The 19,339-nt window shown below is 40.0% G+C and overlaps 1 protein-coding gene across 1 annotated transcript in view; it reads left to right on the forward strand.

The window, feature by feature from the left end:
- The first annotated feature begins 253 nt into the window (after positions 1-253).
- Positions 254-19,339, forward strand: part of Ccdc93 (CCC complex scaffolding subunit CCDC93) — an 81,075-nt gene continuing 61,989 nt past the window's right edge. Inside the window, exons 1-6 of the mRNA XM_027954023.2 lie at positions 254-442; positions 5,175-5,288; positions 6,566-6,660; positions 13,008-13,119; positions 16,932-17,030; positions 17,906-17,962. Of these exons, the coding sequence (XP_027809824.1) occupies positions 401-442; positions 5,175-5,288; positions 6,566-6,660; positions 13,008-13,119; positions 16,932-17,030; positions 17,906-17,962 (519 nt within the window). The 5' untranslated portion in view covers positions 254-400. The remainder of the gene's footprint in view (positions 443-5,174; positions 5,289-6,565; positions 6,661-13,007; positions 13,120-16,931; positions 17,031-17,905; positions 17,963-19,339) is intronic.

Genomic DNA, 19,339 nt, shown 5'->3' on the forward strand with positions numbered 1-19,339 from the left:
GACAACCGGACCCAACTGGGACACCCGATGCTTAGAAAAGGACGGAAAGGGAACCGAGATGCAAAATATCCTTAAGATGCAAGAAGACTTCATTAAACTTTCATTAAACTTCTCGGGACAAAAATCAGAGCCCCAGCGATAAGCTCTTGAATCAAGCAGGTACTAGAGGTCCAGGCTCCGCCCAGCCTCGCCTTCGCGCAGGCCCAGTCTCTCCGCGCTGCGGTCCCAACGCGCATGCTCCGCCCGGCCTCAGCGCCCCGGGCCGGCGGCGTCGGCGGCGGTAGCGGCCGTGGAGGAAGTTTCCGTTTTGCGCTCCACCCCGGTAGCAGCTTAGCTGTGGGGACAACTTCCTCCCTACGCGCGGCGGGCTTAGCTACCGCCCCACGTCACCCCCCGGGTCATGGGGTTGCCCAAGGGTCCGGAGGGCCAGGGTCTTCCAGAGGTAAGGACCTCTCTCTCTCTGTCACGCCGGGGTTCCTGAAGAGAGGGCCGAGCCGGGGGGCGGAGGGTGGAGAGGGGCCTGGGGTGGGTTGGGTGCGCCCCAACCCCTTCCCCGGGTGTGTCCACTCTGGGGAAGCACTGGCCCTGACCTCGGAGGAGGGAGAGCAGGTTGCCTTGCGTGGCGAGGGGGCTGCGGGTCCGTGGGGCCAAAGTTAAGCGGCTCCCGGGTCACCTGGGACGGAGGGGGCCTTCCTGGCCGCACACCTGATCTAACGCAGCTGCACGTTCCGCAGTGCCGGGGATTCCACCACTCTGGGTCTCCCAGACAGTCTCGCCCACCCTCTGTGCTGCAGGGCTCGCCCTAGACTGCTAAGCTCAGGAGTCACGAGACTTGGGCGCCTGGACTGTCCGGGCTTGGGCTGTGCAAAGGGCGGTGACCTTGGGGGGCCCACCCGCTCACTCCAGGTATGCCAGTCCTGGCGGCCTACCCCACCCATCCTGCGGTCGGGAGCGAAGGACCCTCTCCTTGCATTTAACCCCATTTCGGGCGGCGAGAGGAAGTTTGGGAGCACTCCGCTCACTGGGGTTGTGACGGGATGGGAACGCGCTTTCCTGATGGTGTTGTGTGGCCAGGGACCAAGCCCCAGCTGTCCGGAAACGTTGCTGCTCCTCCAGAAAATAGCTGGTGCTTTTTCAAAGGTGTTTGTAATTAAGTGCTGAGTCCTAGGAACAGTGGTTTCTCTGTGTGCTTCCAGTTTGGGAGTAAGGAGACTGTGTGCTTCGTCTTCTGTTTGCATATATTTAACTACGTGGTTTGCATTTGTTTTCCCTTCCAGTTGATTTACTCAAAAGCTAGTATAGTTTACTAGATTCCAGAGAGAAATGGAATCCACCCACGCTGCATCTTTACCCTCTTCCTAAGCTTCTAAAGTAGGCACTTGGCAGGGGGACTGATTTCTTAACATGGTGAGTGTTCCTTTCACATTTACCCTCCTGTGACCAATCTGGCTTCTCTGTGCCCTTAGTTCTTCCATCCCACTAATTAAAGAATCACTATTTTCTGTGTCCAGCTGCTGATGGAAGTGATGGAAGGACTAACATAGTCATCAGTGTGTGTTCCCAGAATGCAAATCCATTTTGTTATCTTAAGAGAACCTAGCAAGTGTAATATTGTCAGAATTCCTGTATTAGGTAAATCCTTACACCCATGTTGCTTTGATTTCACCCGAAATTGTAAAGAATAGGATCTGTATTGTGATAGTTCAAGTTTTCTTCTTTGCCGTTTTTAAATTCTAGGCCTCTATCAAGTTTTTATGTTGGCTTTTGTTGTAGCATCTTCCTTAAACCTTCCAACTTCCCACAATATTACCAATGTGTGTCTTTCTAAAATAATTCCCAGTCTGCTCCTGTGTGTCCTTTGTTATCCCTTCAGTGACTGCTAGGAGACTAGGTCTGATTTGTCATTCATTTCCAAGAGCCTAAGACAGTTCCCCACAATTAAGAAGAAGTCAGGGTGAATATAACAACTTAGTACTGAAAAACCAGTCTTTTATCAAGCAGTTACTAGTCCAGTTGATATATGAAATTTTTAACGCTTTACTGTATGTATGTGAAAGATACAAAGATAACCACACTTGGCCCTGCCTTCCAGGCAAAGCAATTCAAACTTTATTGGGCCTGTTTTAAGAGCTAGCATTCATTCAACTTTAGCAGAATTTTAGTTTTAACTGCTGGGTATATTAATTATCTTGGTGACTTTTTATGAATTCAAGAAGGGTAATTGTATTCCTTGTGTATTTAGCTAGTGGTCCTCTTCCATTTTGTTTCAATGTTAATCTGCAAAGAAAATTTGGAGTCAGACATCCTAGTTCCAGTGTCTTCTGCCAAGAAGTTCTTTCACAGGTTTTAGTGCAAAAGTACACGTCTCCATTCTGGGTATAGACCCTGTGTTTTCATTGGGGTGCTCTGTGGGTGTTTAGATAAAATTTGAGGCAGAGATTACCCACCCGTTATCTAATGTCCTCTTTTAGAATTGTTTCATGATTAAAAATGATTGAACAAGTAAAAGGTTTCTATTTTAAACCCTAGGAGTTTTAAGAAAATATTTATTTCTATCATCATTTATTTATTTATATATTTATTTTCTTTTTCTGCTCTGTCTTCCTGAGAGTAGTTCTTTTTATCTTTTCTTTGATCTCTTTATTTGATGTTTCTCAGCCATCACAAATCTTTCTGCATAAGAGAGAGGGAAAGAAAAGTGGCACAGGACTAATCTTACACACAGACCTGGGATAGGCAGCGGGTTTATTGTCAGGAGCCTGACAAGGCTGCTCTGCAAAAAGAGGGACTACGGCAGCAAGGAGAGAGAACAGCAGCAACTCCCCCTTGAATGTTACCTTTTATAGGCTAGAATCATGACCGCTCACCAGGGGAGGGTTTGGTCTTGACTGACATAGTAAGCATCCCCTGATCTTGTGGAAGGCAAATTTGTTTCTTGGGAACAGAAACAGGCAATTTTCCTATCTCAGAGGGGGAACAGGAAAACCGGCATGTCACTTTATCTTCTCAAGGAGAGAACAGGGTAACCAGTACGTCCCCATCTCAGGGGCCAGTAAGTTGTCTCCTATCTCTCAATGAGAGAACAGAGAGAGACCAACATGTCTCTAGGCCGGTAGGTTTTATCTCAGGCTACTTTCCATTTCTTGGGAATAAGAACACTATTCATAAAGTGGGAGTGGAGAAAAGGAAGATGGCTGCAATTATGCTAACAGAGAGAAGTTGTGAATAAATAATACTACTTCATTTTTATAAATGCACTAGGAACTAGTGAATGCTAATCTTTAGAAACTTTAACAGGCTGAATAGAGGGTCATTGGAGAAGTGAGGATGGATGAAATGAGCTGTGGTCCAAAGTTGTCACCTCTCCCAACCCAATCCTATGCCATCTCAAAGGATTATCAGTCATTTTAATAATTTTGTGTTCAACTTCACATTAATATCTATTCTCCCTTTCCTGGCAGTTTGTACTTCAGTTTGTACTTAAGTGTAAACTTGACTTTCTATTATCAGCATCCTGACTATGAAAACATTTTAATACATGATTGGTTTAGGTCATGCACTTTATGTAATGATTGAGTTTGTCATTCCTTATTAAATAAGTATGTCCTTTGAACTGAATGTTATTTTGATATAGTGGAATAAACACACATGTGTAATATGTAGCTCCTCTCCTGAACCAGATAATATTCCAGTGGGAAAGACAGACATGTACATAACATCAGACAGGTCACTCAAGAAAGGCTGATACTTAATTGTATGAATGACATGAACTATACACAAGATGCAGGTGTAGAAATGACCATTTCTGGCTGTATTTGTAAGGGGTGGCTTCTAATAGGAGCTAGAATTTGAAGGTGACTTCTGAATGGTTAGAGAATATCAAGGGAAGGTGGATGGTGTGAATAGTAAAGAAACTGGAATGTGCATGCTTTTGTCAGTTGGCCATAGCCATGTTCAGGTTGTTTTATTTATTCATTTTTTTTGGAGGGAGTGCAGATAAAGAATGAAACTGGAAAGATAAGTTACAGCCAAAGATCTAAGTGCCAAATCAAGAAATTTGGAGTTTATCTTATAGATGTAGTACATAATAGGCATTGTAATAGGACTGTGAGAAGTGTTAAAAGAGGGGTAATGTGAAAGCTTTAAGAAAGGCTGAGCTAGACAAAATAACAGGGAAGAAAGATTGAGAGGAAGTGGCAATAATGATGGCATCGAATATGAATTAAAGGGGAAGATAAATGTGAGATGCATACTAAAGAAAGATTTGACAGGCATTGTTTCATAAGGGACTAGTAAGAGATGAGAATGAGAATTTGAACATGTGTTGTATTATATAGAAAGGTGGTTTTTGATTTTCTACAATAATAGAAGAGAGGAAAGGCAGTTCATAAAAGTAAAAGTGCTAGAATATTTAGGCAAATTTAATAAATATTAATAAATACCTGGGTGAGGAGGCATAGAAATTGAAAATTTTAAATGAAATCTCAATTTACACATAAGATTAATTAATTATTTTTAAGTAATTCTATTTGGTGGTAATAATTATTATAATATATAATGTAACTGTAGTAACATTTAACCCTTTAATATATCTGGGCTGAAAGCCTTCCTTGTATTTGTGTTAAAGATGAAAAAGGGAAGTGCAGAAAGGGATATATGTTTTAATTTCCTCCTTTCTTCCTACTTTATCAGTAACTTCCCAGGCCTGAATGAATATAAAGTTTAAAACAAAAACAAAATACCTTGTTATTATGTGCATGGAGTTTATAATCTAGTTGAGAAACCCATCAAGATAGCTATGTGTTGAAACCAGGTGTGGTGACATAGACCTATGATCCCAGGTACTTTAGGAGTTCAAGGCCACCCTGGGCAACATAGAAAAACCACTGTCTCAAAAAAGAAAGAAAATTGCATTTAGAGAAAATGGGGGTGATGCACTGTCATTTCTCCCTCTACCTCTGATGACCAACAGCTCATTGAGGGAACCCTCTTCTTGGAGACTCTGGCAGCACTTCTACATAGTTCTCTATTACACTTCTAGAATTTTCAGAGCGAATCCAGTGCAGCAATTTAGCCAGCGTCACTGAGCAACGAGATTGTGGCACTGGGGATATGATTGGCTCTGGTTTATTTAAGGTAGCCTTTACCAGCAACACTTGTACTTTTTGTTCTAGGTGGAAACTAGAGAAGATGAAGAACAAAATGTGAAGTTGACCGAAATTTTGGAACTCTTAGTTGCAGCTGGGTATTTCAGAGCAAGAATTAAAGGCTTGTCACCTTTTGACAAGGTAAGAGGAAACCTTTCTAACCATTAAGGGTGGCATAATTAACCATGGCAAAAAAAGAAGCAACAAACTATGCTTTTACTTCCTCTGTTTCCATTCTCCCTGATACAAATTTGTTGTGGAAGTTTTCAAGCTTCCTTTTCAAGGAAATTAATGATGAGTCAGTAGATATACTTGAATTCCTTTTCTGTGCACAGTTTTAGGAAATACAGACAGGCAAAAGAAATTGTTTTTCTGTTAAAGGAATTTACAATTTGGGGATTATAAAGTTTAGGTAAGAAAATAATCTGAGTTAATAATTACTTATCCTAAATCAGCCTGCTCACAGACAGTTGACAGATACACTACAGATGGCAAATGTTCTGAATTTGGAGGAGCAAGATGTCACTATAAGATAGTCTTTAAAATTAGCAGAATCATGCAGTGATTACACATAAAACAGTAATAGGTGTTGAGGACACAGAGATGAAACAATCACTCCAGCCTGTACTTAAACTACCCTAGGTTGTTTTACAATACACATATCTAGTAGACCTTATCCAGTCTAGGTCTGGACTGAGGCCCTAGAATTTGTATTTTATTGAATATCTCACATGAATATAAAGCAGAACTAAAAAATCGCCATTGTTTTTTTTTTTTTTTCCTAATATCAAGTTGTATCTGAAAAGGATTTTGTTTCAAAATGGGTTTTTAGTGTAGATTCATTTGCATCTCAGAAACTCTGTAAACAGAGTAGGGATTCTTATTTTCATTAAGTAGATGAGTGTGACAAGATATATAGAAATTGTGTAATGAGCCATAAAATCTCAGCCTTGATGCCTATATGCCTGGTCTATAAAACACATGATTCCTCTGGATCTAGCACTTGCCTAAAACTGGGTTGAGAAATCTCTCAGCTGAAAATCAATGTCTGACACCTTCACTATAAAGAGGATCTATGTATAATATGCCCATAATGTCTGACACCTTCACTATAAAGAGGATCTATGTATAATATGCCCATGTAATAATAAAAGTCAACTTCTCATTCACATTAACAGCACTTAAAGTGGCCAGTAGCTACTTACTGGGCATTGCAGACAGAGAACATTTCCAACATTGCAGAAAGTTTTATTTAACAGTGCTATTTTAGATGAATTGTAGTAAGCAGGGCACATTCTCTCTTTAAAGATATATAATTTTCTGTGTTAATGGATCTGTAATAATTATTTATAATTTATTTACCTTCTGCTTATTACCTGAGCTAGAAAGAGAAAACAAGTATTTTCTTTTTTGTACAGGTAGTAGGCGGAATGACTTGGTGTATCACTACTTGCAACTTTGATGTAGACGTGGATTTGCTCTTTCAGGAAAACTCTACAATAGGTCAAAAAATGTAAGTTATTAGGGTTTGCCATGGAATAGCCTAAAGCAGGGAAGAAGGGACTTTATTGAGGGTAATTATGTAGTAACTATGTGTATATATTCACATTCCTTTTCATTTCTCATGTTATATTGTTTGCATTTATTCTTAACGTAAACTTTAAAATGTTTACCTGTGGGTCATCTCTTAATATTTTTAGCTGTAGATTGTAGATTGGTTACTCTTCACCATCCAGCCTCTCTGTTTTTGTTTTTTTCATTTCTGTTATTGTTTAGTTAGATAATACAAACTAATGGCATTAAACTAAGGAAAATAGCAACTGGGTCAGATAAATCGTATAGAAGATATTCAAAGTGTGTTGTCCAAAGCCATATGTGATTTTTCAGAACAAATTGTCCTTGCCATTTGCATCTTTGTAAGAAATAATTAAGAGCAGGCAGTAAACCTTGTTTCTTCTCTCGGTGAACTGACCCTTCTTGGGTTCTGTAGTCATCTTATTTGTCCTTGATAATGTTTCTTATTCTGAAGTCTACTAAGTCTGATATTAAAATAGCTAGTCCAGCTTTTTTTTTTTTTTTGATTAGCATTTGCTGGCATACTGTTTACATTATTTATTGTAATTTTTGGTTTTATTTTTAAAGTTGCTTTCTTTTAGGCCTCATGTATTTCACCCTTTCTTTTCTATCCATTCTGATAATCTGTGTGTTTCAATTGGGAAGTTTAAACTACTTACATTTAATATATTTATGATATGGTGGAGTTTAAATCTACTGCTAGTTGTTTTGTATATTCCATTGTTTGTTTTCTTCCTCATCTTTTTCTTCTACCTTCATCTGCATTGACTTGGTGATTTTCTATGACTCTGTTCTACTCTTTTGGCTTGCTAATTGTATTTCCTTTTCAAAATTCAATGACTGCCTTAATATTCATAACATAAATTTCTAATATATCTACCAATCTTCTAAAAATATTGTATTATTTCCCATATAAGGTAAGAACCTTACAGCACTATACTTCTAAATCCTTCTTACCCTTTGTGTTATGTGATCATTTTCAGTGTTGTAAACTTCACAGTACATTATTACTATTTTTACTTTAGATCAGGGGTCAGTAAAACTTTTCCATGAAGGTCTAAATAGCACATATTTTAAGCTTCATCTCTGGTTTCTGTCACAGAGGCTCAGCTCTGGTTTAGTGTGAAAGTAGCCATAGACATACATGAATGAACTAACTTTTGAGGGTGCCCTACGTGCCAGAAGCTTGTGCTTCATATACGTCATTTTAATTTTCATTACAGCAGATATTATTCCTGTTCTACAGATGAAACTGAGGCTAAAAGAAGCCAAGGTCACCCAGCTCATATGTGAAGTCATTTAAAGTTCAAGTTATTTCTAATTTATTTTATATATTAGAGTTTCTAGTGACTACTTAATTTATCTCTTCCCAAATACACTGATTGGGTGAAATTTGACTAGGAGGAGGAGATTCTTTCCCTTCCCATTGCCTCTGTTGTGTAAGGCAGAGCCACATTCTACCCTCCACTGAGAGAAGACAACATGGGCACCTTGCTGGAGATTTTACCGGTGGGCTCCATGCTGTCTTTCATATCCCACCAGGGGCTTGACTATTTCATTAGATACCTAGTTCTGCTTCTACAGCTGCCACGGAGCAGCTGTGACCTTGTGCAGGCTACTCCTCAGTTCACTTAAATATAAGAAGTGTATGAGCTCATATGCATACTCATTAATTTTTTAAGCCTTTCACTCCCCAAGAAAAAACATTTTTAAAAGGATTGAAGATGGTTGGGGTATAGCTTAGCTGGTAGAGTGCTTGCCTCACATGCACAAGGCTTTGGGTTCAATCCCTAGCACCCGACACACACACACACACACACACACACACAAAAGGATTGAAGATGGCTTATAAACATGCATATGAATTGGTGATAGTGGAAAAGTGAAGCAAAGGTAAAGGGGGGAAAATTGGACAAAAGGCACAATCCCACATGAAGGATGATCCACAAAATGCTTTGTTTTCCTAGGATCATTCAAAGGTTTGGCCTTAAATCTTTGGTAACCAATGAAAAGAAAAACATGATAAATTACCTGTTCATAGTAGACATATAATAGAAGGAAAATCAGTCCTTGAGATTTGGAAAAATTTGTAGTGCTAAGACCAAAGGACATCTCTCAAGGATCCTTATTAAAAAGAGCATTGATTAGCACAGCATATATGCTCATTAATATCTAACCATGAATAACTGGGCTTTACATCCCTAACATCTGCCCTTCTAGAACACTGGTGTCTTATCAAGCCACCTGTAGTGAAAGGTCCTTCCCAGGAGGTAATGCATAAGTTCAGGCATGTGACCATGCTCTCCCCTGTTGGGCAAATTCCAGAGGTAGATTTTTATTCTTTTTTGTTTTTATTATGTAGGTGTTATATCCATGAAGTAAAAAAGATTCAAATACTATAAAAGGGAGCAAAACAAAAGCTATATCTCTTTCCTTTCCCATTATACATTCCAGTTTTATTCCCTGGAAATAACCATCTTGAACTATTTAAATTCTTCGCAGTGTCGCTTTACAGCTCTTAACTACAATTGTGTCTTTTTCATTAAAGTCTGATAAAAAGAGGAAATTAGCTCACTTACATTCCTTGCTGCATCCCCTTCATCTTCTATCTTCCAGTCTTTTAATTACTACCTATTTGTGGTTGTCTGTACAATTTTGTACTACTTAGACTTCTGTTTCTTAATCCACTAACATAAGATAGTTTCTCCTGAATTCTAACTATTTGCAGTATACATTTTTGTGTCTCTGTTTTCCCTTCTACCTTTGGCTACCATCTATCAACATTACCTTTAAAATGGTAAGAGCATAAGGGCTGTGCCTGTAGCTCAGTGATGGAGCACTTGCCTAGCATGCTAGGCCCTGGGTTCTATCCCCAGCATCACAAAAACAAACAAAAATGGTAAGGGCATGATATTTATAATAATTAAGTTGTTCATACTTTATCTACAAGTAGGTTCTAAAAGTAAATCTATAATAATTTTTTATAGTAACTAAGGACTGTGATGGGATCAGAGAGAGGAAAATATTATCTGGACCATAATGATACTGTTTAAAGGAGAAAATTCAAAATATTACAGTTGAATTGAGTCTCTCAATTTATTCACTTGACAAATGTTTATTGAGTCCTTACTATTGGTCAGGCTACTACCTATTCTGGGTACTTTGGATACATTAATGAAAAATGTACTGCCCTCTTTATAATCTAGTAGGGAAAGACAAAGCCAGTGAGGAGTATGGAGAAATGCTGGGTAGGAAGCGGTTCAGGTTTTATGTAGGGCAGGCACTATAGGAGGACATGGGAGCTAGGACTTGAGGGAAAAGGCTTCCAGGCAAGGGCACCCATGTTCCAGGCACTTGCACGTGCATTTTATTATTTAACCTTCCCAACAGCCTTTGAATAGGCAGGACAAGAATTATCCCTGGTTTTATGGAAACTGAGGAACCACATGACTTTCAGTAAGTTCCAGAGTGGGTGGTGGAACTGGAATTTAGATCTAGGTTTAATTCACTCTTTCAAGCTGCAGTGGAGGATAAAATTCTGAGTACTCTTAATAAAAGGAGTCAGATTAATTGCCTATAATGACAAGTGGGTAGGTTAAACCCTTAGGCTATTAAACCTGCCTGGTGACCTCTGCAGTTGTCCCTTTTCTTAATTTTTAGGAATTTGAAGGATCCATCCTGAGTCCAGGGAGGAGTGGGGGCCAGTGGCTTTCTATGAGAAGGCTTCCTATCCTCCCTTGCCTTGCCTGCCTGTGTTTTCTTCCATGCCTCACCTCCTGGCAATGTAAATGCCTTCAGCTGCTTTCACCTGCACTGGGACTGTCCAGATTTGGCAGTAATTTCTGGGAAGTGAGTTTAAGAGGGTTGTAAAAGAGGTGATCTTTTATGAACCAGGCAAGCAGTCTGGCTGTGAGGAACAGCCAGAGGCAACCCTGCCTGAAGGCAGAGGGTTAAGGTGCTGGTGTTGGGATTTTAAGCTACTGAATGGATTCCCAATGATTGCTGACCTTGTGCACGCTGCTGGGTCTGCAGCCACTAGAGGGAGTGCTCCTCCTGCTGAACTAAAATGTAACTAAGGCAAGGTTGTGTTGGTATTACCCCCTGGTGCCTGACCTGGGTGAGCAAAGACTCAGAGCCAGCATTGCTGCCCATATGTATTTGCTAAGCTTGGAGAGTGTGTAGCAGCTAACCACTCTTGTCTCCTGTCACAAAGAAATCAGGAAACAGGTGTGGAAATCTGATGGAGATCAAAATGAACAATAAAGCTTATCAAAGAGAAAGCCTTAGATATATTGCCAAGTGGGTTTGTTAATCCTTTCTTACTAAACCATCCCAAGCCTCAGGCAGACCTGGTCAGCCATAGACGTTTGCACTGGAGCTGGCCACACATTTCATGATATGCGTGTCCTGAAGATAGATACTGAGAAAATAAGACCACAGGAGTGGCTGAGAGCCACAAGATGATGTCCTTCTTCCTCCAGGCCTTCTAGATCAATTCCTTTCCGCCTCTCTTCTGTTAATGAAGTGGAGTGAGAAGGAGGCAAAACATTACCTCAAAAGTTTCCCCTAGAAGATGGATGCTCCTTCCCTTTGTGAAAGTGCTGTGGAACATTTGTCACCCCCTCCCCATACTTTTTCTCATAACATATTGGAATCAATATTTGATCTGATGATTAATGGGATATGTCTGTCATATTCATCAGTTTTAACCCTAGATCCACCTCCTTAAGCTACTTTCCAGACACCAAACTCTGTGTCTTGGTGTTCTCTGGAGGCCATTTCCTGGAGGGTTGCTTAGCTTTTGCCTCTAGGTCACTTTGTTCCTGTTAAGATTAAGAGCATGAAACGTACTAGGGAACAGTGGTAAGAAAATCATCGCTCTCTCTCAGGCTTGAGTTAAATGTTGATCTTAATTAAGGAAGCTATCTGGGAAGGACTATTAAACTGCAGCAGAACAAAGGTAGAAAGATTTTTGAATAAGGAACACTCTGGGTAGACCCAAAACTTGGTGAATTTGAAGCATCTACTAAGATCCCAGTGACCTCATGTTCACTCTGAGTGACCCTGAATTCACCGGGACCTTCGTCTGTGAAAGCATAATCCTGCACTTGTGAACAAGGCCACAGTTGCTGCTGTTAGTGATAAATTTTTTTTTTTTAAAAGACTCTTGAGTGGGGATATGACTGAAACTGAGCCAAAGTTTCTATTTCTCCATATGGTTCCACAAGGCCATGCCTGGTAATTGTTTCCAAAAGTTCTCTCTCTTCATACCATGGCTTTTGGTTTTATCAGACCCACAAAATTACCTCTTTTTTCTCCTCTTAAACTAATAGGATTAAGATATACAAAACAGAATCACACAATTAGATATGAAATACCAGTTGGTTAGAGAAAGAAGGATAAAGCTACAGTGAGACAGAACATACTTACACACAAGATCCTCCTCTGTTCCTCCTGTGATAAAACCATTCTTCCCAGACTGAACTGAGAACCCTCCCCAGTAGGAAGCAGATGCTTACCTCCTGGCCAGGATGGAAGATGCTCAGGGACCTCAGGGACTCTGGTACCACCCCTCCCAACCCCAGCCATTCCATAGGAAGAGACCAAGGCAAGGTATTAGAGAGAGATCAGGGTCTCCCTCATGAGAAGTTGAAATTTTCTCCTTTCTTAATGAAATAAGAGTCATCCCAAATTTAGAACTGGTTTTAAAATATTTATAAAAAAGGCTACTATTTATTTAAAAAATATTTTTGTGTCAGAGTTAAGAACTACAAATTTCTTTAAGAAATGAGGCCCATGTTTTGTCTTAATATCCTGGGCACCTGTTAAAGTGTCTGGTAATTATTTTTGTTGAAAGGGTATTTAGAACAATTTTTTTATATATAACCTGATGGTTCCCAGGCTTTTGGGAAAAAAAGTCAGTAAAATGAAATATAATAGAATATGGGACACCGATAATTTTATTTTACCACATAAGATAACAAATAATAACTGCCACCTCTGACATCACCATCATATAAAGAAACAAAATATTTTAACTTAAAAAATTAAGAAATGACAAAATCTTAAAATAAATGGTGAAGGAAGTTTTGCAACCTCCGATGCATATAGATGTGCAGCTTTTTCTCATTTTTCAGTCATCTAGGAGGAACTTGGTCATGGTCTGGCTCTGGCTCTGGCCTGGCACTGAGAAACTCAGGTTCTTCTGGGATGCGGCCCAGACTTTAGAAATGTCTAAAGGCTTCTCAGGATATTCTCATTCTGTGCTTGTTTTTTTCTGAACAGAGCTCTATCAGAAAAGATTGTCTCTGTCCTTCCGAGGATGAAATGTCCACATCAGCTGGAGCCCCACCAGATCCAGGGAATGGATTTTATTCACATATTTCCTGTTGTGCAGGTGAGATCTGTTTGGTTTCTTGTCCTCTGAACGTCAAAATTCCTATAATAAATAGATCTGGGACTTGGGCTTTCTAGCCTGGATGTAAATCTAATGGATGTGGTATGGATTTGGTAAAGAAGAACATGATGAAATTTCTTGTTGTCATTCTTAAAGGGTTGCTGTACTCCATATTACCCATAACACCTGTTTGAATGTTCCCATCAGTGGCTTTTCATTGATTTTGGGTGAACATGGATCTCTGTAACCTTGTATGTTCTGGTCTCTTCTACTCTACTATTCAGTTTCATTTTATTCCTTGATTTCTTTGTTTTTGTTTTTCTAGCCTCTCTGACTCAGATTCTCCTATACTTGTTATGCTTACTTCTGCTGCAGAGCCTTTGCATATGCTAGTTCCTTGAGCTGGAGTGCTCTTCCCTCTTCTCCTTATGTTCTTTATTCATGTTCATCTTTCAGATCTCAGTTCTACCAAACCTCTTCAAAACCTTCCTTGACCCCCTAATATACAGGTTCCTTTGCTATGTCCCCTCCTACAGCCACATTCCCTTCCTTCACAGAAATCTTCCTTCCTATAGTTTTTTTAACAACGTATACTGATATATATGGTTATCTGTTTCTCCCATCAGACTGTAAGCTTCATGAGGGCAAGGATTATGGTTGTCTTGCTACTCTTTTTTGTCTTTCATACCTATCAGTATGTCTGACAAGTTATAGGTACTTAGTTCTCATATGAACGCTGAATATCTCTTGGGAGACTTCTCCCTATGTGGTTTTTTCTCAAGCCACTTAGATTAAGTGGCCTGTGCTTAAAAGCTGTCTGTATTTTTTGTGGTTCTTGTTTCTGGGCATCTTCTCCAAGCACCTGAAAAAGAGGAGGAGCAGAGGCACTTATGTTCATTCCCTGCTGTGTGAACAGTATTTTGCATCTGATCCTAATACTGTTGTTTAAAGCATCTAATGCAATTCCAGTCCTACCTTTGAGGAAAGTGAGACTCAGAAGGTAATTAGTTTTCGTAAGGCTAGAGAACTAGTGAGCGGACAAGCATAGATTCCAACCTATACTCCTATCTATAAGCCTTGTGCCTTTCCCACTCTGTCATTCATGCAGGCACTGAGAAGGAAGCTACAAAGCTTTTCTTCATGTAGGAGACCTCCTAGGTTCAAATCTCAGCTTTGCCACTTCTAGCTGTGTGACCATGGGCAAATGACTTAATTTCTTATATTAAGATATAAGAATTATATCAGTTATTAGAAGTAATAACTGAGAAGTTAATATGTGTAAGTACTTGGATGAAGGACTGGCATGTCTTAGTGCTTTATAAGTGTCAAATAGCAGTCTGTCTTATTGTTTGAATCTTCCTGAGCGCTAGACTTCAAATCAAATCTACAAATTTTATAGATTTCTCAATGAAATTTATAAATATGAGGTTGAGAGTCTAATTCAGAAATTAATCTGTATGTTTGTTAGACTTTCTATCTCTAACTCAGGAAGATTTTACTCTATTCTTTTTGTGATAATAGAAAGTCAGACCTTGGTGTTGATGATTGCTGAAACCTCCAATACTGTCCTACTGTAAAGAGGTTTCCTTTCCCCAAAGCATGACTCTCTAGGAATTAGACCTTACTCTGTCCTATAGTAGAACTTTGTAGGTTTAAAAAAAAAAAAAAATCCAATCCTGATATAAGAAAATGAATGGCAAGTCATCTCCAGTCAGTTTAACATTTCAGGGGTCTGTGAATGTTCCACATTGGGAGTGCAGTGCTAGAGAAGTTCTTGTCTAGATAGAAGAGCCTTGACTGGTGGTTAACAGATTTCTTAATTTCATGAACCTTTACAATTTTGAAGCATAAAGAGAGGTTGGTGTAGGGTTGGCATTTGTAGTTGGCCAAACAAAAACATTTTTTTTTTTACTTTTTTATTGGAGCATAGTAATTATGCAAAATAAAGGGTATCATTATGGGATATTTATACATGCATATAACCTAATTTGATCAGTTCGATTCACCAATACATCCTCTTTCTCTTCTCCTTTCCTCTCTGGTACCATTCCTCTGCCTAATTAGTCTCCTTTCCATTTTATTGAGGTCCCTTTTCCCTTTTTTCTCTAGCTTCCACATATGACCCTTGACCTTCTGTGTCTGACTTATTTTGCATTTTCCTTTGTGGCTGAATAAAACACTACTATGCCACATTTTCTTTGTTCATTCATCTGTTGACACACCTATACTGGTTCCGTATATCACCAGCGTGATACATGGGTATGTGTATATTACTGGTATACTGACTTTAATTCATTTGGAATACTGAGGAGTGGTATAGCTGGATCATATAGTAGTTTCATTCCTAGTGATCCTGGGCCATGGTACTGGGGTTAGAGTGTGGGTGAGGGGCTGTAGTAGTGTTGCGTGCAGTCTGTTCTGCCTCTACTTTATATTTCAGTCAGTGCCTGAGGTTATTGGATAGAGGTGGGGTGGGTAAAGTAGTGGAAATAAATGGAAGATACTAACAACAAAGAAATATTCCACATAAAGCTACCTGCAGACACCCCAGTCTTGGTCAGCCACTTCCTAAATATGTTCTTCACTTTATGTAAGCTGGCTGCCCTCTGACAGTATTTCTTCTCATTCCTGCAGGAGTACCTTGCTGTGGGTCATATGTCTACTTTCCTAGGCAGCTATACTTCACCAAGTATGCTGTGGTAAAACACAACTACTAATCAAAATCCGTTTTGGCAACGTAGTGGTCTTTCCAGATAGTAAGCTGTAGCCCTGACAAATGGCTTCCCCTTTTTTTATCCTTCAGTAATGAAGGGAATGCATGAAGAACATGGGGGAGAAGTGAAGGCTCCTTCTGTACCTGACACCACTCTTAACCCTCAGTACCTGGCTCTTCTGCAGGATATGGGTGTGTCTGTGTCTGTGTGTGTGTGTGTGTGTGTGTGTGTTTTAATTAACTGGAGTTTTAAGTTGAAGAGTAGAAAGAGCAACAGCTTCTAGGTAACAGCTAGGAAAACGCTCAGATGGGTAATAAAATCCACTTGTCCAGTCATCTGGTGCAAGAGCCTCTGAGTTGTGTGACTCCCAGCTGTGCAGCTACAGATCACTGAGAAACTTACGTAGTGTCTCTGTACCTCAGGTTCTGTAAAACCGAGCCAGTACCTTTTACCTTATAACATCATGAGGATCAAAAGAGAGGATGTTATATCAGCTGAACCATATACCTCCTTGGGCTCTATACTCAGTACACATTGTTTGCAAATCAGAATATTGTAGGGATATTCTTCCTCTATCAAGCAAGGGGATTTACTAGGTGTTTGCTATGGCACTCTCCCCTTTCCCTGGGCTGTGGTGTAGCATAGGAAAGAGAGGTTTATGTTATGATCTGCCACTGGGAATAGTGGTTGGAGAAATACCTCTATTTGCCTTGTGCTTCAGATATTTACAAAGCACTTGGGTGCTATGATTTCATTTGCTTCTGTAGTAGCACTGTGTTGTCAAGAATATCAAGCAACTAATCTTCTTCCCTTTGCAGAGACAGTCTGAGGCCTGAGAATGTGGGAAATGGCTCTATGCTTCAATGTAGCCACTCAGCACTGTGACCACTGTGTAAAAGCACTGGTCCCCACTGTATCAGCAGCTTGGATGCCCAGCCAGTGCTTTTCCTACATGTTAGCATGTGTTGACAGTTTCTTAACACCTGGTCAGTTCAACCATGCTGATTTCAGTTCACAACATGTGCTATCTCTAAGTGGGCCTTTACTGCCATGGGATATCATCCCTATCAACTCATGTTTCCTCACTTCCTTCCCCAGTGGCTAGTGAAACGAGCTATAGAAACAAAAGAAGAAATGGGTGACTACATTCGCTCTTACTCCATATCACAGTTCCAGAAAACCTACAGTCTCCCTGAGGTTAGTATTGTGCTTTTTCTCTCTTCTCCACTGAGACTACGAGTGTACACTTATAGAGACCACCGAGGAGGGGGTGGAGCAAGCTCAAGCCCCCATTCCCAACTCCTTGCTTGGCATATCCACCCCTCCTCAAGCAGCAATGAAACAGGGCCTTGTGGTTCATTAGAACTGCCTCTCTAGATGGCCACTGAGTCTGAAGCCCTACAGTTTTATCATTTTCTTTGAATTTTAGTACTTGATCCAGAACTTTTTTAAATTACAAGAGTAAGAGTGTATTTTTGTATAAAGCTTTTTGAGAGACCACTTACTTGTCTAGAGCATTTCTGTAGTAATAATTTATAGTAGTTGCAGAAACAATAATAATTCTAGCACAGCATTTGATTTCTTTTTTTTAATTTTTTTTTAGTTGTTGATGGACCTTTATTTCATTAATTTATATTCGGTGCTGAGAATCAAGCCCAGTTTTTCACACATGCTAGGCAAGTGCTTTACCACTGAGCCACAACCCCAGCCCACATTTGACTTCTTTAATCCTGATGATCGTCTCTGTTTTACAGATAGAGAAACTGAGGTTTTGAGGTTAGGCATCTTACCTGACACTTTGGCATTGATGAGATCTGAAATGAGAACAACACTTGTCTAAACCACTACACTCCGCGGCATTCCTTTTTCTTCCTGTTTGTCGGGATCTGTGTTAGGGCCATCTGCATAGATCCTCATGTTTTTCCTTAAAGAATATATCCCATCTTAGGATAATTGATATGGCTTCTGGTAAAATAGTAATGAGAAGCCAGTTTATAAGGCAGATTTTTAAGGAGTCCAGTTGTGTAATCTGAAGTAACCTCGGGTTTGTTTATGCCTGTTTTGTCTTGCAGGATGATGACTTCATAAAGAGAAAAGACAAGGCCATCAGGACAGTTGTTGAACTCTCCGTAAGTCCCTTGCCTATGTTCTGTCCTGGCACTGCATCACCTTCAAAGAGTCCTTTGTTTGAATCACAGATTGCCTACTGGGATCGCCCAGGAGCTGGCCTATGATGACAGTGTGAAGGTAGCCCCACCTACATCATGTGCTCAGTGCCAAGATACTAGCACCTTCAGGTAGACTTGCCCCAACTAGTGCCCTGCATTCTCAGTTGCAGTTTTAAAGGAGAAATGTCCAAATGCGAAGCCTTTCCTCTTTTATCCCATGGCAGGGGTAAGTTTGGCATAACTTCAAGAGCAAATGATGAGCTGGAGATGGCAAATTAAAGTTCCTGCCCCATGCCCACCCCTGTGATGGCTTAGGAGAGGCAGAAAAGCTTCTGAGCTTTGTGCAGAAAGCTCTGGGACAGTTTTTGTCACCAAAATGCACTGGAAATCTGTACTCATACAACCATATTTCCAGCTAGGGGAAAGTGGAAAGCTGTTCCTTTTCAAAACACTGAGCCAGAGTCCTGGGAACATTGTTAGCACTGTCCATTCCCACAGCCTTCTTACCTAAACTGATGGGAATGAAGCCTCAGTGCCTGTATGTACAGTATCTTTCTCTAGAAATAATACAGTGTTATTTGCATCTTGTTTACTTCATCTAAATTGTGTCCTACCTAACGTTTTATTCAACCTTAGGATTCAGCCTTGCTTATATATGTAGTTTTTAAAAAATACGCTTGTATAGTCTATTGTATTTGTAGGCCTAGCTTAAATATCAGGTATACTTTTTTTTTTTTTAACTAGGGATTGAACTCAGGGGTGCTTTACCATTGAGCCACATCCCCAACCCTTTTTACTTTTTATTTTGAGACAGTGTCTTGCTAAGTTGCTAGGGCTTCACCAAGTTGCTGAGGCTGGCTTCTAATTTGCAATCCTTCTGCCTCAGTCTCCCCAGTTGTTGGGATTACAGATGTTGCACCATTATGCCTGGCTCAGGTGCACATTTTATGTGGTTGACTTGAGTTGCATTAAAGTATAAAGATTAAGGTGGTCTGATTTATGTGACTTTGTGAAGTTTTCAGAAAAAGACTGCCATACTGGCTTATCTTAATAAAATTTGTGGTCTTACAATGTGATTACTCTGAAAAGAAAATAAATATTCATTTGCTGGCGAAAGATGTGAAGTGCTTAGGTAAAACAAAATTGTCCTTCTCATTTTATTTTATGTTTATAATTTGTATCTTTTTCTCAATTTTGGAATTGGAAGAAGTGGAAAACCTATAAGATGATGACATTGGGAAGCCAGATGCTGTTTTCATATTTGGAGGCAGTATTAAATAAGAAGCCAAGTGTGGTGGCATGTTCCTATAGTCCCAGCAACTCAGGACGCTGAGGTGG

Source organism: Marmota flaviventris, chromosome 11 (genome assembly GCF_047511675.1).
Source record: "Marmota flaviventris isolate mMarFla1 chromosome 11, mMarFla1.hap1, whole genome shotgun sequence".
Classification (NCBI taxonomy): Eukaryota; Metazoa; Chordata; class Mammalia; order Rodentia; family Sciuridae; genus Marmota; species Marmota flaviventris.